This window comes from Galleria mellonella, unplaced genomic scaffold (assembly GCF_026898425.1).
Source record: "Galleria mellonella isolate WM207_F2 unplaced genomic scaffold, CSIRO_AGI_GalMel_v1 utg223, whole genome shotgun sequence".
NCBI classification, from domain to species: Eukaryota; Metazoa; Arthropoda; class Insecta; order Lepidoptera; family Pyralidae; genus Galleria; species Galleria mellonella.
In genome coordinates this window covers 397,569-418,349 of record NW_026442042.1, presented here as the reverse complement: position 1 = coordinate 418,349, position 20,781 = coordinate 397,569, and the positions used below count along the sequence as shown (strand labels likewise).

General features: G+C 32.6%; 2 protein-coding genes and 1 long non-coding RNA gene across 3 annotated transcripts in view; 2 read left to right on the top strand and 1 right to left on the bottom strand.

The window, feature by feature from the left end:
• Positions 1 to 853: 853 nt before the first annotated feature.
• LOC113517473 (allantoinase) lies at positions 854 to 6,244 on the top strand. The gene is made up of 10 exons (XM_026902142.3): positions 854 to 1,079; positions 1,993 to 2,144; positions 2,486 to 2,600; positions 2,841 to 2,987; positions 3,422 to 3,479; positions 3,749 to 3,842; positions 4,353 to 4,566; positions 5,035 to 5,164; positions 5,406 to 5,611; positions 5,994 to 6,244. Exons 1-10 carry the CDS (start codon positions 921 to 923, stop codon positions 6,120 to 6,122), a joined length of 1,404 nt encoding a protein of 467 aa, XP_026757943.2. The 5' UTR covers positions 854 to 920; the 3' UTR covers positions 6,123 to 6,244.
• A 1,121-nt stretch (positions 6,245 to 7,365) lies between these two features.
• Positions 7,366 to 20,781, top strand: part of LOC113517398 (nuclear pore complex protein Nup154) — a 17,454-nt gene continuing 4,038 nt past the window's right edge. Inside the window, exons 1-21 of the mRNA XM_052894667.1 lie at positions 7,366 to 7,527; positions 7,661 to 7,798; positions 7,885 to 8,041; positions 8,668 to 8,901; positions 9,624 to 9,805; positions 10,268 to 10,539; positions 11,384 to 11,515; positions 11,849 to 11,976; positions 12,548 to 12,745; positions 13,474 to 13,616; positions 14,301 to 14,523; positions 14,836 to 15,197; positions 15,566 to 15,704; positions 16,039 to 16,153; positions 16,683 to 16,839; positions 16,916 to 17,002; positions 17,459 to 17,646; positions 18,105 to 18,258; positions 18,654 to 18,747; positions 19,168 to 19,348; positions 19,823 to 20,069. Of these exons, the coding sequence (XP_052750627.1) occupies positions 7,661 to 7,798; positions 7,885 to 8,041; positions 8,668 to 8,901; positions 9,624 to 9,805; positions 10,268 to 10,539; positions 11,384 to 11,515; positions 11,849 to 11,976; positions 12,548 to 12,745; positions 13,474 to 13,616; positions 14,301 to 14,523; positions 14,836 to 15,197; positions 15,566 to 15,704; positions 16,039 to 16,153; positions 16,683 to 16,839; positions 16,916 to 17,002; positions 17,459 to 17,646; positions 18,105 to 18,258; positions 18,654 to 18,747; positions 19,168 to 19,348; positions 19,823 to 20,069 (3,531 nt within the window). The 5' untranslated portion in view covers positions 7,366 to 7,527. The remainder of the gene's footprint in view (positions 7,528 to 7,660; positions 7,799 to 7,884; positions 8,042 to 8,667; positions 8,902 to 9,623; positions 9,806 to 10,267; positions 10,540 to 11,383; positions 11,516 to 11,848; positions 11,977 to 12,547; positions 12,746 to 13,473; positions 13,617 to 14,300; positions 14,524 to 14,835; positions 15,198 to 15,565; positions 15,705 to 16,038; positions 16,154 to 16,682; positions 16,840 to 16,915; positions 17,003 to 17,458; positions 17,647 to 18,104; positions 18,259 to 18,653; positions 18,748 to 19,167; positions 19,349 to 19,822; positions 20,070 to 20,781) is intronic.
• Positions 12,380 to 13,126, bottom strand: LOC128200627 (uncharacterized). Its single transcript, XR_008252815.1, has 2 exons — positions 12,808 to 13,126; positions 12,380 to 12,729 (listed from the first exon to the last, which is right to left on the bottom strand). It is a non-coding gene; the product is annotated as an uncharacterized LOC128200627 (long non-coding RNA).

Sequence of the window (20,781 nt, the reverse complement as noted above, 5' to 3'; positions counted from 1 at the left end):
CTCAACATAACAATTAAAGTCATCTGCAAGAATACTACTGTTTCATTTTTGCTTCTGCCTCCAAATAGTTATAAATAATACTATTAATAACGTTATTTTAAAAAGAGCAATTTTTTAACTTCAATTTCAGTCCTTTCTACTACCAAACAGTTCGCAGGCTGTGTTCTGATCGAAGATAAATTACTGGATACTATGTACGACTCAAAGTTTTCGTGTCATAAAGAATTGGCATTGTCAACGTCTAGTACGTTAGTTAGTACGTCTAGTATAGTAATGTTATTGATGTTGTAAGAGCTTATATGAATTTGGTGGGCATTTACCATCAACCAGACTGTATGGTTACAGTTGTGATAGTAAATGGTAAAAAGTGATAGGTTTGTACAGTTATTTATTCATTTTATAAACATAAACAAAATAAGAAAAGTAATTTAAACAGTAGATTTTACAAAAAAAAAAAAAGACTTCGATCGCGGTAAAACCAGTTTTGTTATTTAAAAATTAAAGTATTTATTTGATTTTAATAAATTTTTTATGGAACTAATCTGCAAGTATATCTGAGTATCCTTCCAGATGAAAAAGAACTTTCCAAATCGGTTTATAAATGATGGAGGTATGCGGTAACAGATATAAAAAATACAACTGAATTGAAAACCTCGTCCATTTTTTTAAATCGGTTGAAAATTCAATATTTTTCTTACCATATAAGAAAACAATATATTGCGACAATTTAACCATTGAGATAAATCTCAATACGTTATTATCGAAGCTGATTCAGTGTTGAGAGTTGAAATTAAACAGTAGATAACATGAAATAGTTCGATTGACAACAGACATCGATAAGTATTTTAGTTGCCGAGTAAAATACATTTATATAAGACGTTTATTTTGCTCTAATTTTTTTTTAATAATATTTATTTAATATGGCGCCGGATAATCGTCAGTTATTTCTAAGTAAGCGTGTAGTTACTGAAAACAAGATTTTTGACGGTGGCATTCTAGTTAAAGATGGTGTGATAGAACAACTTCTTACAAGACAAGAAGCCAATAATTTCGTCACTGAAAACGATGGCAAAGTTGAGGTAGATCATTCTATAGATTATTACTTTGATGAACGAAAGGAGCAAGGTGTGAGCCTAGAAGAATGGTTAAGTGACCTCATAATTATGATGAAGTCACCTTCAGTCACGATAAAGACCCAATTAAATCCATAATACTGTACCTTTAGTGTAAAGTGTTAAATTCAAGTTTAACCAATTTATACAGCTTTATAGTATATGTTGTGAAATCGTTGTGTCCCGCCATGAAAAATAATAGTCGCATAGAAAAGGCCACACCTACCTTTCCTATGGGTGTGGTAAGAGATGACTTAAGGAACCTAATAGTAGAGGGACAGCGTTCCTCTTAAAACATCTCTAAACTACGGTAGCCAAATTGCCTGCCAAGTGCAGCAACTACTGGCAAAACCCCTTTTTGGGTAAGGCTTATGGTCAGCTATGGACAGGTAACGCCTGAAACAAATTTACTGTTGAGGTATAAAATATGTGAGCTATGTTTCTAAATAATAAATAATGCCGAATAAAACGAACTCATGTTCACTCTTTTAAGCGAAAAGCATATAATTATATTAAATATTGCGTAATTGATGCAAATAAATCGCATATAATGTATAAATAATGGTAGAAATAATTTATAAATAAATAAAGCGTTACCTGCGTACACTGGTATAGAAATTAATCTACAGACATATTAAGATGTCACCTATCTGTGTACTATCTCAAATTTCATTCAAATCCGTTCAACTCTTTAAGCATAATTGAATAACAAATATACAAGCACCTTAATATATTTTCACATTTATAATACTGGTAGGTTTACAGTTCAGTATACTTTCTTTAAGGAGATGGATACACTTTTATTAATTTGGTAATTTTATAAGTTATACCATAAGTGAGTACCTAGTATTAAATTCATTTTAGGTAGCATCCATTTCAGGTGATTGACGGCGGTGAATTAGCTTTACTTGCTGGCGTAGTCGACTCACACGTGCACGTGAACGAACCCGGTCGTACAGCATGGGAAGGATTTCGTACCGCAACAAGTGCTGCAGCCGCTGGAGGCATCACCACCATTGTTGACATGCCACTGTATGTGTATTCATAAACAAATTTGTAATCTAAAAACCTACACCAATTAATTAAAAACCGAATTTTCTCCTTTTAGGAATTGTTTTCAAATTATGATTTTTATACAGCTTTTTTGTCATGACAAAGGAAAGATATTATTGTGGTATTTTAAGAATATCAATAAAAAATAAGTAATATAAAACACAGTAAAGAAAGTCTATCGTTTGTTTGATGTTTTTTATGACTAAACTACAGAATCGATTTACTTTGAAAATGGAATAGATCGACATAATACATTGATATGAAAATTGTTATGTGGATGATATAGCAGACTCTCATAATACTAATGTTACAAATTTCAGGAATTCAATACCACCAACTACAACTTTAAAAAATCTGAATACGAAAGCATCATCAGCTGTTGGAAATGTGTTCGTAGATGTCGCTTTCTGGGGAGGAATTATTGTAGGAAATCAGGTAGGTGCCACGCTTTGCATTTTTATAAAATATTTTTTGCATAAAATGATTTTTATTTGTGAAAAAAAATTACAGTAACTTTAAACTTTTGAATATTAATATTATTAACCGTATTGAAAATCTCCTGCTATTTTTAAACTGGTTAAAAAAAATAAAAGAATGAAGAACCTGTTATTTTTATAAGTCGCTTACTAATGTGAAGCAATTGTAAATTTCCATATAAAAAATTTAAATTTTCAGAATTCGCTTCAAGACATGGTAAAGGCTGGAGTGGTTGGATTTAAGTGTTTCCTTTGTCCTAGCGGTGTCGAAGAATTTCCAAATGTGGACGCTCGAGACCTTGAACTTGCTTTTGTGGCACTCGAAGGGACAGGATCAGTGTTAGCAGTAATTATGTTATCTAAATACTTACTGTGCACAATATACTCGTACATATTACATAATATTTACAGAATTTTTTTTTATTTTAAATTTAAAAAAATTACTGGTTAGTTTTTTTTTATACAACTTAGAATGGCAAACAAGCTAACAGCCCACCTGATGGAAAGTGGTAACCGTTGCCTATAGACATGAGCAGTACCATGGACATAACAGAGTATACTGTTTCGTCCATGATTCCATTCCCCATGCGTTGCATTCTTGAGGACTCAGATGTTATTCGTCTGTACCCAGTAAATTCATATAAATAGTGTTGTAATTTTTAAGTTATATATAAGTAGATGTGGGTATAGATAATATTATATATTCTATAAATTCATAATTATTTTGATCGTGTGTCTTTTAAATATTTTTGTAAAAGAGTTTTTTTTATATTTTTACAGTTTCATGCAGAAATTGAAGAAGACAATGCTACTATAAAAAATAAAATTAAAAAGAAAGGTAAGGTACAGAAGAAAAATATAAAAATTCAAAAGCTTTTGTAGTAGGTATAAATAATGAGTAATAAGTATACGTATTATATTTAGTTTTTAACGCTTAAGGTTATTTTTATTTGTTATTGTTAAATACTTTTTACTGTTTAAATTATAGATTAAATTTATCTACGAAAGTGTTTATTATTAATAAAGCTATTCATCTGTTTAATCATGAAGACTGAAAACAAAATACTGTATTTGGCTTGAAATATTTAATGAATTTTGTAATTTTAGATCCAGAGGAATATACAACTTATTTGGAGTCGCGGCCACCGTCTATGGAGTTAAATGCCATATCACTAGTTAAAAGTTTTGTTGAAAAGACCGAGTAAGTGCGTTAATAATTTTATTTATTTGCGGAATTATGTTTCATAGTGAGACGTTACTTAAAAAATCTTCTTTATGTATGTATGTATATGTATTTCTATAAGTCTGTACAAATAAAATTCTGTACATATACATATGAAATAATGAAATACATATACAAATAAGGTAATATTATGGTATTGTGTAGGGTTATGATCCATATTTCCTTATTTCAAACGAAATTGTATCCACAATACCTAATAACACTTTATAGTTTCACTTTTGGGCATAGATCTTTCTTCACAAGAGAAAGCATAAGTCTTCTATTATGCAAGCCAAGCGGTTTCATATAGGGTTTCATTTTAAGTTTTTTTTTCTTGTATTGGTATATTGTGTTTTGTTACCTTTATTCCTCCATACAATATTCTGGAGATGAAAAGCTGTGGTGATCATTGTACTCTTATTTCACCACCTCACACAGGATTCTATCAATGGATAGTAGATAGCACTCATAATTAATTTATTATTGTAGTGTGCGAGTGCACATAGTCCACGTATCTTCAGCGAATGTAGTACCGTTGTTAGAGGAAGCACGGCGGATAAGGTTAGCTGCTGGAAACAAATCCTGGCGAGGAGGCGTCACCGCAGAGACTTGCCATCATTACCTGACGCTTAGTGCCGATCAAGTCCCACGAGGTTGCAGCGAATACAAGTGTGCACCACCTATCAGGGACCGTGACAATAAGGTGAAATTCATTAATCCTCATTATAGCGAAATATCAATGTAGATATCTACGTGTAACATAGGATATATTTTATTTTTGAAAATTCTATCTACCCGTGCGTAGCCAGGCCGGATCGCAGTTAAAATATATAGTCTCTGGTTGAACTGAAATGATCTGAAAAGATTGTAAGTCTCATTCTTAGACGTAAGCCGAATTTTTAAATATATAGTGTTCCTTTTTATTCCAAGATACGGCAGATATTTGTATGTATATAGTGTGTTAATTATATCATATAATATTTAGAAATATATAAAATAGAACAACTTAACAGGAGAATATGAGAATAAATATAAAGATCATTCATTACTGGATACAGTACACGTGATCGTTCTCGTCGTATGACGGCTCTTTTTACTATTGCATTCGGTACATTTACATCAATAGATTATAGAATATTTATTTTGTTTCTGATAAAATATACTTTCACAGGAGAGGTTATGGAAATATTTATTAGAAGACAAACTGGATATGGTGGTGTCTGATCATTCGCCTTGCACTCCCGATCTCAAGTGCAGTAACAATTTGGAAGCGTGGGGTGGAATTTCTTCTGTGCAATTTGGTAAAACTTGTAATGATTATGATTGCAATTTACTAGAATGTATGCATTCATAAATATAAAAATTAAAAATTATTTAATGAAGAAAGGTAGCGATCGATTACCTATCAAAGAATTCGCCATTTGTCATCTGAATTAAAATGAGATCTTAAATTACATGAGATCGCGGTCACAAATTAAAAACTAAGTGTAGTCATCTAGTTTAAAATTAAGTTGTTGAATATTCATACAGTATTTTTCTTAGGTTTATCTTTATTCTGGACAAACGCAAGTGCCCGTGGTTTGGATCTACGAAGTATCAGCAAATATTTGAGTTCTAGTACGGCTCTTCTTTGCGGTATACAGGACCGTAAAGGAGCAATAAAGCCAGGTCTGGATGCTGATCTGGTGTTCTTTGATCCTGATTCTACATTTACAGTGACTTCAGAGATTATAAGACACAAAAATAAGGTAACTACTATGAATTTTCTTATTATAATTTGGACAACTTAATTGGACGCTCTATATAGTTTAGAGGAATCAGAAAATATAACCAAGGTACTTAGAATTTCAGAATACAGATGTGCTTTGTTTAAAGAACCAGCCCCCCCCCCCCCTCCACGCCGGGAAAATTATTTTAAATACGGCAAAATTGAATAATTTAAAAAACAGAAACATAGAACACCATCAAACAATTAAACCACTATTTAAAGTTTTTTCCTCGATTTAAAAACATTAATATTTTATTGGTGACAATTTCTAATTCTGTATTCTATATATATCTTATAGTTCCTTTAGGTTAATTTTATACATAATAATGTTCTTAGTTATTAATGTTTGTTGATATTTTCAGCTAACGCCATATTTGGGCAAAGAACTGCAGGGTGTGGTAAAGCAGACTTACCTCCGCGGGCAGCTAATATACGATGGGTCAGATATACTGGGAGAACCTAAAGGAAACTTATTGTTAAATAGTTATTAATATTTACAATACACTTATCTCCAAATAGCTAATAATGCCCAATGAGGTTATAATAATATATTACCTAAACGTATATAAAAATATTATGATTTTTTAAAAAGGATTACATAATTTTTGTCACATTGCGTTGTTTTTGTTTTACATATATGGTATGTATATGTATGTATATATGTATGTATACCATATATATACCTCAAATATAGAACCGTTGACACAAATAATAAGAAAGCCCGCTATTTATTTTTATTTGACCGATTGCTTTTAAAATCGATATCTGAGGATCCGTATAGACTTCAAATATGGATTCGATGTCTGAATTATCATAATGACCGCTATTTTTATTTATAGTGACAAAAATATTTATTTGATTAAGGATTAATATAATAGCATTAAAAAATTAAACTTAAAATAAATGTTTTCACATTTAGTCAATTAGGTATAATTAATTAACTCATATTTTCCATTGCAATACGTAGGTATTTCCAAAAGCTTGCATAAAATTAAAATGAGTGCCATTTTGATTATTTTTAACATCAATACATGTTTTAAATCTCCAAAGATTCTGAGATATTTGTATTCAAAGAAATCAGTAAAGTATAAAGTATTCAAAATGGCTGTTAATTCTAGTGACATCATCCGTCCATATTTATAGATATATATCCACAAATACCGATTTTCAACCTTTATTTCAAAATTTTACAAAGCAAAATTTTTTTATATTTTTATAATATATATATATATATATATATATATATATATATATATATATATATATATATATATATAAATATTAAGAAATAAATAATATAATTAAAATATAAATAAAGTTACATTTTATAAAGGATTATTTATTCCTAAAAAGATTTTAAATTTCTAGCTTCACATTATTAACTTAATCTAAAGTAACAATTTTTAATCTGGCAACATTGTTGCATACACAATTATAGTAATCCAGGGCCGTAGACCCGTGTTTACGGTAGGGCAAAAAACTTTTTGGTAGGCCATAAGCTATAATTGACTTCAAAAAAGCAAATCTGTCTAATTTTTTTAGGGTCTTTCATTTTAAGGTGTAGTTAGAGGAAGGCATTAAAGGCACTGCCCTTCAATGCCTTCCTCTAACTACAGCCCGGTGTTATCACATTTTTGTCCCATTTTTGTGATTGCATTGCCAGTCTGTTAGTACGAAGTACATTGTACTAAGTCTGTGGCATAATCACTACATTATAAGGGTAACATTATTTTGTTTGTCAAATGTCATTTTTGTAACCGTCGGTATTTCGAATTCTTATAATTTTTTAATTAAAATATTTATTAGTGTTTTAGTGTAATATTAATCGAAAAGTTGAAAAATAAATGAATATCATAGTCGTGGTGTTTAATTTTGTATAAATTTGGACCAAAAGTCGTAAGTTGTTATAATTTCTTCTTGTCACTTAATTTTGACTTTTGTTTGACATTAGGAATTAACCTCAAAGCTTGGAAACTTGTTCAAACATTTGTATAGTATTTTTATATAAAAATATTTGAGATGTTTCTAGATGCCGAGTATAATAAGCAATACTGTTGATACTCATTTAATAGAAAGTGGTAAAATGCAGTTGGAGTGTTTAGAACTAGCTGGCCGTACGCTGGACCGGTATATAACCGCTGATAATTCGCGCCCTTCTTTCTTGGAGGTTCGTAAAATAACAAATTTTATAATTTATGTAGAAGTATTTTAGTCTATAAATATTTTTTCTCATTAATTCTTTTAAAACACTAGATAACTGGAATAGCTGCATTAAGAACACCAACATGCAGTGGCTTGAATGCTGGAGATTACAGAAACCTTGCAGCTATACTAAAACATCCAAATTTATCACAGTTGAAGATTTTAAACAAAGTTCCATTACCACCTGAAATAATGGAACATTTTGCTCGTATCCTTTTCATAAATTTCTTCGATCATTTTTATATATTTATTATTGTTACATAGTACTCTTTATTGTTTCTTTTAAAAGACTACAGTAGTAAATTTATAGATACAAATAATTACAAGAAATTATCACACTGAGCAAACAATAGGCAGCCTTGTCACAAAAATTCTCTTCCAGCCAACTTTTGGATGGAGATGGTTAATTATATAAGTAGTTTGTTCAGAGACATGATTAAATTCTATCATTGTGAATACATATGGAGATATAACAAATGTAATAATGTTAATATATATATTTTTACTTAAAATTAAATATCTAGACACCTAGATAAATATATAAAAAAATATAAATACATATTTATATTAATTATACATAATCTATATAAACCCATTCTGGTCTCACTACTGGGCACAGTTCTCTGTTTACAAGAAAATGACATTAGCTTACTCTTACCACTATGTTCAAGTGGATAGGTATATGATTTAATATGGGATTTTAGAGTTACTTCTTACTCTATTATGTTGTGCTTTGTTCTTTTTATCACCACTAAAAAAAAAATGAGTTATGGTATTATTATGATATATCAATATTTAAATAAACAGAGGTATTTCCTTAATATTAGTTGTCAGATATGCAATGTCACTGTTTAATGGGTGTATTCCCAGAAATAAGCAGAGTTTGGCTCGCAATAGACAGCAATATTTATGTGTGGGCTTTTGAACATGGCAGCGATGTGGCATACTTTGATGGATTAGGAGAAACTATAGTCAGTGTTGGTTTGGTGAAACCTAAGACTGGAGTGTTTCAGAGTTTTGTAAAATATTTACTTGTGTTGACCACAACAGTTGAGATTGTTGTATTAGGTAAAATGTTTGATATCTTCTTTGATACTTATTATTTTTTTCTTTTATTGCAGCAGGTATTTTCTAGTAAATAATGATGATTCACTAAGAATATGTAAGTAATAAATAATAATAATGATGTGGACCACAGTTACAAATACAATTAATCATAATTACAAATATTTATTTAGAAATATATTACTGGGATAAACCATATTTTATTTTGAATATTTTGTTCATGTTTTATATGTGAGAAAACACTTATTCAAACTTTGTTAAGACCTGATTTGCTTCTGTAAATATAATTAAATAAAAATTACTAGATCTCTAACTTCAATAGAATAATATAATTTTATAGTTTTCAGCAACTGTAAAAACGAACAGATTTTCAATTTAATTTTTTGGGTGTTTGTATATTTTACAAGATTTATTTGTGAGTTTTTGAACTAATTTTAATCTTGTAAATAATAACATTTACTTCTTTTCTGGTCCCTTATTAATTTTATTCCAATTGAAGTAACTGTTTATTTTTTGTGGAACAAAATCTGAAAAATAATTATTTCCTTGTTAGTATTAAAATATTATTAACAGTTTGATTTAATGAAATTCAAATACTTCACAACTCAACTGTCTAGGCTGAGATTATTTTTCAATTTTAGAGTTTCTTTAAAAATATTCTGGTTAAATTGTTGCTTATATACTGGTTTATTATATATTAAATTATAGAGCATTTTTATTTACAGGTGTAACATTTTCTTCAAGTAAAAATGATACTTCAAGTGAATTCCAAGAGATACATTTAGTCCCTGAACCAGTGTTTGTGTTACCAACTGATGGTGTGTCTATGATGTGTGTAAAATCTAATGCTAAAGGACGCATTTTTATGGGAGGAAAGGATGGATGTCTTTATGAAATAACATATCAAGTAAGAAACATTACTTGTCAATACATTCAGTCCCTTGAATTCTTTCTTAATTTTTTAAATACTAACTAGAATTTTTTATAGTGTAAAATAGTCTACTTAAGCCATTCTCATGAATTTGTGGCTAATTTTGTAAGTATAAAAGTACAAAAGGCAATATGTTTGCCTTTGTATTTGGAAAAATGCTTATGACTCTATAATTCTAATGAGATAGGCCCCTGGCCTAGTAAGTAGGTGGTCAGCAGTCAAGAGGCATTTGTCAACTGATACTGTTATGACAAATCAATATATTTGTGTTTGCCAAGCATATTATTATAATAATTTCTTAGTTTTTTGTTAGTTCCTTAAACAAGTACATGTTAACAAAGCAAACCTTGAGTTAATATTAAAGAAAATAGTTCTATTAAGTAATTATATTTACTACTAATATAATTGAGTAAACAAGTAAAAACACTTTTTTTTCAGGCTCAATTAGGATGGTTTGGTAAACATTGCAAGAAGGTTAATCATTCTACAAGTGCTTTATCGTTTTTGGTACCTTCTTTCCTGAATGCAGCTTTATATGATGAAGATGCTATAATCAAAATTGAAATTGACAATTCACGTCATATATTATACACACTGAGCGAGAAAGGTTGCATTGAAGTGTTTGATCTAGGAGCAGATGGTGAAAGTCTGAGCAAAGTAGTAAGATTATCACAAGGGAAAATTGTTTCATCAGCCATGGATATAGTCAAGTAAGCATGAGGTTTTTCAAATGGGAGGTAAAGAGGTTTCTTCAGGGTCGGCAACACATGCGTAATACCTCTGGTATTGCAGGTGTTCATAGGCTACGGTAACCACTTACCATCAGGTGGGCCGTATGCTTGTTTGCCACCTCAGTGGTATAAAAATAAATACAGTAAACCTACTGTATTTATTTTTATTTATAATTGTTGTAAAAGAAATTTGTATTATTTTACAATTTTTATATTTTATATAATATCAAATTGATTATCATTTTATGACATTCTCAAAGGTCTGTAATATTTATGTGCCGTGATAATGTATAATCCTCAGATGTAAATAATAAAGATAATCTTAGATCTTTGATATAGCCATAAAGGTGAAACCAGTCATAATTTTAATTTCAAACAACTTTTAATAATACTATCTTTTTCAGTTAGTGGCCTTTTTATAGAATGTATTAAAATTTAGTTCTGGACTCATCATAATAATACTTTCTTAACATCTCACTGCTTGGCACTAGTGCCTAGTCATAAGAGGAGGATATTAGCGTAATTACATGCTTTATATCACATTCATTTGTTACATGTCATTTCAGTAGCAAGAAGATTTACACAATTTCTTTTTCTTATTCTGATGTATTGAGCTTATATAATAGGGGAACTATTAGTCACTTAGAATATTCTGGGAGTGAAAAGAGAGAAATGTTCATATTTTATTAACACATTACACAAAATACCATGTAATACAAATTAATTTTTCAAAAATATACACATTTTTTGTTGTTAGTATTAGCTTATATACATATAATGATGATAAATACTAACTAAACCTATAACTATCATCACTTTTTAGGACATTAGAAGCCAATAATTTCAAACCAGTTGTAGCAATATCTGCTGTGGATGAATCAGAATCTGAACACTTAAATCTGGTGGCAGTTACACAAACTGGTGCAAGATTGTATTTTAGTACTGGAAGTGGGGAGTAAGTATTTGTACACAAAGGCTAGTAAATTTTGTTTTTGTTTTGAAGTGATATACAATGATAGTATTCCTGGTAATAATCGCCTATGAACATTAACAGTACTATGGATATCACAGAATCCATCGTGACACTGATATTAATTATAGTGCATAATATTAATTATAAATTTCTTTTTGTTAAAAAGAAAATTGAATTAAATTTCGAAATCATTTGACAATTTTATTAATTAAAATTATTTTTTATTTCTGTATGCATGACCTAAACTAGTAAGTCTATTAACTTGTAATTTAGTAGTTAGTTCCTTATATAATATGACATTTTGTGAAATTACAGCGCGAGTCAAGGCGCATCTCAGCGGCCGCAATACCTGACACTTCTTCACGTAAGGTTACCGCCTGGATTCACTCCCAACGCTTCAGTACTTAAACCGAAACAAGTTCACAGTGCTGTTTATGAAAATGGTAAAAATAAATTTGATAATTCTTAATTTAGAATAGTTAATTTATGACGTGCGTTTTATACATTCGATCTTTACCTATTGTTAAAAGCGAATGGAACTGTAAATTATTTTATAGTATTTAGAATAGCACAATACTGATTGCGCTATTGACGAAAAGTAGTAATTAACCACTTTTATACACCAGTCTTCTCTTTAGACTTACTATACATACACAACTATTCTGCATTTATTCTTCTCCTTAAATTATTGTTTGTCAATTTATTCATGTAAAAAATTTCATGACATCACACATTGTTACTCTTCAGTAAAGTATTATACCTCTTGCGTCACTGATTAAACAGATTTTTACCTTTTATATAAAAACATCAATGTATTGTTGTTTATGGAAAAAAATAATAGTCACCTACATATAAAATATTATATTGAAGTGGTAAACTTGCCTCCTGCCATGTTGAATTCTAATATAATTTGAAAATAGTGATTTAATTGAGTGCTATGTTTCCTATAATGGTAATAGCTAACAATACTTTTGACTTCCTCGTGAATTACAATGGAGAACATTTTTTTATCAGGTTCATTGGTTATGGTGTGTTCTGCTGGTGGTGGGGGTGAGGCCGAGACACTATGGTGTTTGTCTCGCGCGATACCTGGCGGCGTGGCATTTAGCGAGGCTCACACAGTCCTAGCGTTGGACGGCCCCGCATGGGCGCTGACGGCGCTCCCACCAAAACACGATGCAAATCTTTCCCCAGCTCTATTGTCAAAGAAAGGTACCCAATTAATTGGTTATAACAATTTGTGGATTGAATTAAACTTGTTTCATAATACTCACTATATATTAATATGTACTATATACTAGTCACTGTGTTATAACTTCTTTATGGAACTATATCATACTATTTTAAAGTTGTAAAAATTTTAGTCTAAAATTTTCTGCCCTCATTTAACTGATGTTAAAAAATAAGAGCTTTTATTTTTGTTTGTTTGTTACCTATTACGCAATATCTTTTTATGTAACTAAGAATGATAAAATTTTCCTTGTATAAAACAAACAAGCAATTAACTTTTGTTCAAAGTTTCCTCGGTAAATGCATAATATTACGCTTCCAGTGTAAAAGACTTACTAAACTCAGTGCATTATGTAAAGCAATTACTATTATGATTTGTGTAAGTTGACTTTTTTAATTTGGGGTTAACTCAAGGGAGAAAGTTGTGACTAGAATAACTAGCATCCCCATTATTAGCAATAGAGTATATTGCTAATAATGGGGATGCTAGTTATGTAATGTCAACTTGCTCGTCTCTCCTTCGGAAACCGTCGTGTTTAAACCGTGCGAATTCATCACTATGGACTAACTGCTAACTCTCTCTCTGCCAGTCTGATATTCTGCTAGAATATACCGTTAGCACAGGTTGGATTACCTTTCTATTATTACCCATTTAAAAAATCCTTTGATCGGTATGACATTTCAAATGACGTGTACGCGTGTGTCGTCAGAGGCGTGGTGTGTGTCGCGATGGGCGGTGGTGACGGGCGCGGGCGCGGCGCTGGTGGCAGCGGGCGCGGCGCCCGACCTGCTGCGCGCGTTGCTGCGGGACTGCGGCGGGCCCGACGCCGCGCCCGTGCGGGACTTCTTCCAGGTCGGCATCTACGCATGCTCGTAACCAGCTGGCAACTATGCGCAGGAAGCTCGCGTCACAATTTGTAGTAAAAGGCGATCAATCGAACTGTATATTCAGTACTAGCTTTTACCGGCGATTGGTTGAGATAAATAGTGTTTGTGAAGCACCCTACCTCCTCCTCTCCATTCTAGAGTAATATATACCATATTTCTGTCTTCCACATTTATAATATTAGTTATTAATTAATAAAGTCGTAGGTTATTGTGTTGCGTTACAGTGAATAATAAGTATCCAAAGACTGATATGATGCTTTTTGGTGTAACATTAATATCAAACAATCTGACATGGTCACGTCTTTTTGGAAAACATGTAACCGTTGCCTATAGATATGAATGTCGCTATGGATATCACACTGACAGCTAAAGGCTGATATGATAACGATGATGAAGATTTTACGCCTTTGTGAATACAGATGAGATTATAAAATGTAATTTTATTGCCTACATACTAATACATAGCTTTACAAACATAATTATTTAGTGGCAAAAACACGGTTGAAGGTGCAGTCGACTTTTGTACAAAGGAGGGATTGGATCCCTCACTGGTACGTATACGCTAGCGTATACCATTAGCAAATAACAATTCCGATTTCATCTTTTAAACTTTTAAAAGTTGTATAAAGTGTGTCTGTGGTGGGTATAGATGCAGACAGCGGAGCAGGCGTGTGCGAGCGCGCTGCGGCTGGCGTGCGAGGAGCCGCCGGCCGAGGTGGCGCTGCGCGAGTGGGCGGCGCGCGCGCTGCTGCTGTACGGCAGCCAGCCACAGCTCCACCAGCTCCCGCAGCACCCGCAGCACTCGCAGCACTCACACCTCTACTACCAGCCCTCGCACCCTTCACAGCCTTCCCATGTACCTTCCTCTTTAGGTAATTGCGATTTGCTATAACTAGCTTTATTTTTTTTTATACCTTTGCTTCTCCATGTGGCCACATCTATTAGTGGTCTAATAAACAGTTTAACAAATGATTTTACCTTCTGATGAAACATATTCATGACTGTTTGAATTGGTCTAATTTTTGTGGGAATAGTTTTTAAATTTTTAAAATATAATCTATTAAACAAGTAAAAGACAATGTTGGTGTTTATTATGTGTTGGTTATTTTTCTTACCATTTGTTTTTCCAAATTATTTTTAATCTTATTATAGTATATCTTTATAAACCTTCAAATATGTTCCAGGTTCTCCAAAGTTTTCACCACGTCAAATGTCGACACCCATGACCTTAAGAGGGGCGCAGGGTCAAATACATCAAGGAAAATTGAACCAGTCATACCAGGGTCAGATGAATCAATCATTCCCTGGTTCACCTAATCAGTCATTAATGCCACAGTCGCCATTCCATCAGAATGTTATGAGTCCGACACCTTTTAACCAGTCATCGTTTATGAGCTCACCTCAACAGAGAGACCCTAGTTTCCCTATACAAGTGGAATATAGTGCAAAACACAACGGACTTTACATATATATTGGCAGGATTCTTGCTCCCATTTGGAATCTGAAATGTGTCACAAAATCATCGACACCAGATAATAAAGAATTTGTAAGTAATACCTATTATTTATTATCACCGTTTAGAATATACATTTCTATATTAGTGTATATGTAGCATATATTGTGAGTATACGCACATTTTAGTAATACTGCTTACTAATTATGCTAGTAAGTTATATCTTAACATTGCAAGTATATATGTGTGGTTACTCATTCAACATGTACATAATGTTTACAATTTGTATTTTGAAGATAAAAAATCTCATATAATACCTCAAAGTACAGTCCTAAACCACCTGTTTCTGTTAACTTTTGCAATATTTTTGTGATTGTCTATAAAAATTTATAAACATGAAAATATAGGTGTATCACCAAGATGTATTGAAATACTTTTTAAACTAATATTCTGTATATCAGATGTGCAGCAAAGTGACAGGCGAGGACTGTGCATACATCGCACAGAAGCTGCAGCGCGTATGCGCGTTCATGCAGCGCACACTAGCGCCGCCGCACTCCGATGAACACGCTTCTCTGCATGCGCTAAAACTTTTCATAAGTGAGTTATCTATTTCTCTGCAGAGATTACGGAAGTGAAATGATATGTTATGGAGACATAACATCTTTGCTGTCAGGAATGATTATGCACGAGGAGTGTCATGGGCAGTTACCCTTTTTTACCTTTTTTTTTTTTTAATAATATATATGTATTATCATGTTGTACAGACTGCTCAAACTTAGTTTTCACACAGCCAAAATTTTTCAGAGTATTATTTAATTCTTTTCCATACTTAAATCAAGTTTTTCATTAAAATATGTTTTACAAATCAAAAGTACTTAATATTTGTTGTGAACATTTACAAAATTATAAGAGATCTTCAATGATTTTACAGTGATGGCGATAGAAATGTTGAGTTTGTGGAAAGTGTTATGTGAACACCAATTCCATGTGATTGCTGCAAGTTTGCCGCCCGATCAGCAGAGTGCATTACAAGCGGCTAGTTTTAGGTGAGTTTAAATTCTATATCATTAAAATGATGACTGCTTCTTTACCTATATAGCGCATATTACAGTACGCCTTTTCAAACGGAATTACGTATTTTCACTGTTATATGTTTTTACCCATGTTAAACTGTTTATTGAGATAAATGTTTAATAATTCCATTTAAACAATTATAAATATGAGATTGTATTAACTTATCTAATGATACATCATATTATATATATTTACATTTTGGATTATCAGATTTTTAATACCTATTATCGAATTTTTATATTGTTTTCTTATTGGTAAATTTTAGTTTTGCATTATTTTGATAATAAATACACGTTACCTAGGTGATCTTTGAGTGCCTTACTGCTTGATAAAAGATTGGATTTTTAGGTAGTGACTGAAAGAAACATATCACAAAATTATTTCACAAACATATAGATATAAATATTTTAGTCATTGAGTATGTTATAACTATATGAATATAGAAGCAGATACTGTTGGCACTGGATTAAGTTAATGATCAACATTATTTTGATATTTTAGGGAATTGTTAGTAGGAGGGCAAGAGGTAGCATGTTTACTGCTGAGTTCCCTAGTAGCTGGGTACTTACGCGACAATGCCTCAGTGGACGGCATCTCACAGAAATTGAGACAGCTCTGTCCCACACTGTACAGGCAAGAAGATGCCACCTGCTCCAAAGTAAGTCAAAACATGTATAGTTATTTAATTTTAAATCATTGTTATCTCATATTCATAAAAACAAATCGTATTTCAGGCCAATGAACTGCTAATGTTTGCAAAACAACAAAAGAATCCAGCAGAAAAAGAAGAAATGCTCCAACATGCACTGAAGCTTTGTAAGGTGAATCAATTATATTTTTTTTTAGTTATGCATTTTGCGATTTATTAATTGTGTAACATCATTACAGATAATGATAGTAATAATTATTTTGTACATCTTGATTTTTTTTGAAGATATCTTGTTAAGTGCAATTGGTAAAAACCCGACGTTGCATAAAAGTGTCAAATTAATTCCCAATTGCTTCAGTTTTTTTTTTCAAACCCAATAAATATTAAAATGTAATATTAAGAGTGTTCATAACTTTTGTTTACTGAAAAGTAGCAACGTAGCAATTGTTTGTCAATTTTCAAAAATAATTGAACAATTTTCAGTGTGTCCAATTAATTATTTTAAAAGTGCTCTGGTGAGGAACTTTCGTAACCAACAGTTATGAACGCTTTTATAAATATTTATATTAAACAATTATGTCGTGATATGTGTTTTGTTCAAAAGTAACCTTTTAAATATTTATTTTAGGATGTCGCTCCAATAGTAAACTTGCCATTAGTGTGTTCAAAATTGATATCAGCTGGATTTTACTCTGGTATTGTGGAATTGTGTGTGGCATGCGCCAACAAGTTGGATCCCCAGGATAAGGCGTTGCACTACTACAGGAGTGATCAGCCATCCCAGGATAGGGAGGGGCATATACTTTATTTTAAAAGGTATATACATCGAAACAATATGCATTTTATAACAATATGTATTTATCAATGTATATGTATAACGGGAATTTTATACTTATGTTTGTCGTTTCCGCCAATCGTTTGGACTTCATCTAGAAGTATTCTTGGGGGCATACAGCGCAATAGATATCTTTAAAAATTAACATATTCTTAAAGATATATATTAAGACCAGAGAAAGATTTTGTATAAAAATTTGCATGAGTAGATTGTGGGTATGGGCTGTGTGAAGGGTGGAATATGGAAGTATGCGGGGGTGTAACTCCTTAGTCCTCAGGAATGAGGAGTACTATTGGCGATACAATCTGCTCTGTGATTTATGCGCTATCCATGATTGGCCGTTATCTTGTTTGTCGTTTTCAGTTCAATAAAAAATATCATTAATTGTTACAAAAATAATTGTAATTATATTTCAATTAAAAATTGTTTATTTTTCTAGGATGGAAATATATCGTGAAGTGGGAAACGCACTAGAACGTCTGTACGAACGTAGTTCTGAGACATCAGGTAGCGAATATTCTCCGCGACGGCCCATGTCGCCGTCGGTCAGCGACGCCATGCTTACTTTGTCGCCCGCCGACGCTAACTATCAGGTACTCAAATTTACCTATTAAAATTGCTTAAAATATGTTTTTAATGAGGTTAATTTCGAGGCGATATTTCTCTAAATTTCTTAATCTAGTAATTTGATAGTTTCGTGCAATTTTTGTTTATATATATTTATGGATATAGACCATGATGAACTAAATTTATAATAATTTTGACTCGATGTATTAGAAATTTATTTAATATTGGCCCTTAGTCTAAATCTAATCCTTAATCTAAATTAAAGATTTCACTATTATATTAAATTGGAATACTAATTTTAGAGACAGGTTTAGAGAAATAGCATCTCAGAATTTATTCCATTGTTTCGAAATAAGTATGTAACTTAAATAAATATACTAAGTAGTGTACTTTAATTGTAACTTAATTTCTTTTATTTTAGGGTCGAAAATTAGTTTGGGAGTGTTTGTCGTGTAACGATGAACTCTTACACATAGCTGTTTATGAGTGGCTAGTGTCCAAAAATTTAGGAGCAGGTACGTTAATGTATTTTATATATAAAAGAGTTGACAATTTATTTGCGTCTTGTTGATGGATAAAGGCTATCATCCTTTTTTGTATAAATCCTATTAGGTACTATATTACGATATACATACTACATATTAAGTATGTATATACTTTATAATTCTCTAAATAACATGTTACTTTTTATAGCAATATATCTTCTTTGTATTGATCAATAGATGTTAAATTATGATATAACCTACCGTTATACTACATTTCGATCAAATTCGCTTTATTAACTGTGATTGAGTAACAGACATCTAAACGTTTTTACGTTCAAGTTTATAATATTAGAAGGTTCATAGTCAACTGTAGAGCAATTGTCAAAAAATTAAATATGAATGCGGGGCGTATATTATGCGAGATGATGACTTGTGTGTGGTGTGCGTCAGAACTGCTGTCGCTGGGCGCGGCGCCGCCGCCGTCGCTGCGGTCGTTCTTGGCGGGCGCGGCGCGGGCAGCTTCCGGTTCACGCGCACTGCAGCTGCTCGACCTGCTGTGGAAGGTGCTCGAGAAGTCCGGCGACCACCTCGCTGCCGCTGACGTGCTCGAGGGACTCGCCACACGACCCGGGTAAACTCGCGTTACTAAAGGAAACCTTATTTTATTGGCCTGATGAAGAATCGTTCAAGTCAATCGAATCGATCAGATCAAGTCGAGTCAATTCAAGAAATAAATTGTATAAATAGACTCTAGTTAAAGGACTGGAAGGAAATTAAAAGGGCATTATTACAAGTAATGGACCTTGACCTTGTTTTATGAGTTTTTACGATAACTTGGAAAATTGTTGACACAGTGCATGTTTCTATTAAATAGATTTTTTTTTAAATGGATGATAATGATAAGGTAATCGGTGAATGCTGTCATGGTAGTTGATATCAATGAATAGAATGAAGTCAAATCATTTGATTCATCATGACTAATTAATTCATTAGAAATTAACATGATAGTTTTAGAAGAGGCCACATGGAATGCAATCTGAAAGGGTTATATCGTTGGCAGTGCGTCCCATTTGTAACCATCCGTTTCGTGGGTGTGTGTGTGCAGGTCGGGCGCGACGCTCGCGCAGCGCATGTCGTGGCTGTCGGCGGGCGTGGTGTGCGTGCGCGGCGCGGGCGCGGGCGCGGGCGGCGGCGGCGGCGGCGGCGAGCTGCTGCGGCGGCTGGAGGAGGCGGCCGAGGTGGCGCGCGTGCAGGCCGCCGTGCGCGCCGCCGCCGCCGCGCTGCCGCGCCACCTGCAGCCGCCGCCGCCGCACATGCAGCGCCTCGACGACGAGCTGCTCGAGATCACGCAGGTACTTGCACCCTTATATTACAGTATACGTGCGTCCGTGTGGTACTAGTGTGTGTGTAAGTGGAAATGTGTGACATTTCTAGCTATATTTGCCCAATTTTAGTGACATACAATTTGCTGCTCTCGGTCATATTGCACCAAAGATCAGTCATTACATCAATGTAGCGATATGGTACGTTTACGTCCAGCGTTTGTTTGATCTTTTGGTTGACGGAAAATCATTGCTGTATTGTCGATCTTCGGCCGACAGGAGACCAGCAACGTTTTCTTATGTGATCACACCACAGTTAACGGATGGTTCATATTGACTACTTGATATATATGCTACGTTTGGCCGCTGAACTTTGGTCGCCAAAGACATAGTGAATAAATGTGCGCTATTCTAATAATTTGGAAATTGCTTTGTATCAGTAGCCATGTCTCTAGTGCTGGAATCAAATTGACAGTTTTATATTATTTTTAGTTTTTTTTTTTTTTTTATTATTTCTGGCTATGATAAGCAATTTAAAAAAAAAAGTATGGTTTTATATTGTCTGTATTTTATTTACAGTATTAATGTATAATATAATAAATGAAAAAATGTTAACACCATTTCTTTTATTTGGTATAACGGGTATTTATTAGCCTTTATTACATAAAGCTGACGGAACCTATTAAGTTTTTTTTAATGTGTAAAAATGGAATGGTAATCCCGTCTACGCTATCGGTATATG

What these genes read in the sequence shown, in the direction of transcription:
- LOC113517473 (XM_026902142.3), top strand. Translation starts at nt 921, where the DNA reads ATGGCGCCGGATAATCGTCAGTTATTTCTAAGTAAGCGTGTAGTTACT. An exon ending in TCAGGGACCGTGACAATAAG is followed by an intron (nt 4,567 to 5,034) that starts GTGAAATTCATT and finishes ATACTTTCACAG; the next exon opens with GAGAGGTTATGGAAATATTT. An exon ending in AATTTCTTCTGTGCAATTTG is followed by an intron (nt 5,165 to 5,405) that starts GTAAAACTTGTA and finishes TATTTTTCTTAG; the next exon opens with GTTTATCTTTATTCTGGACA.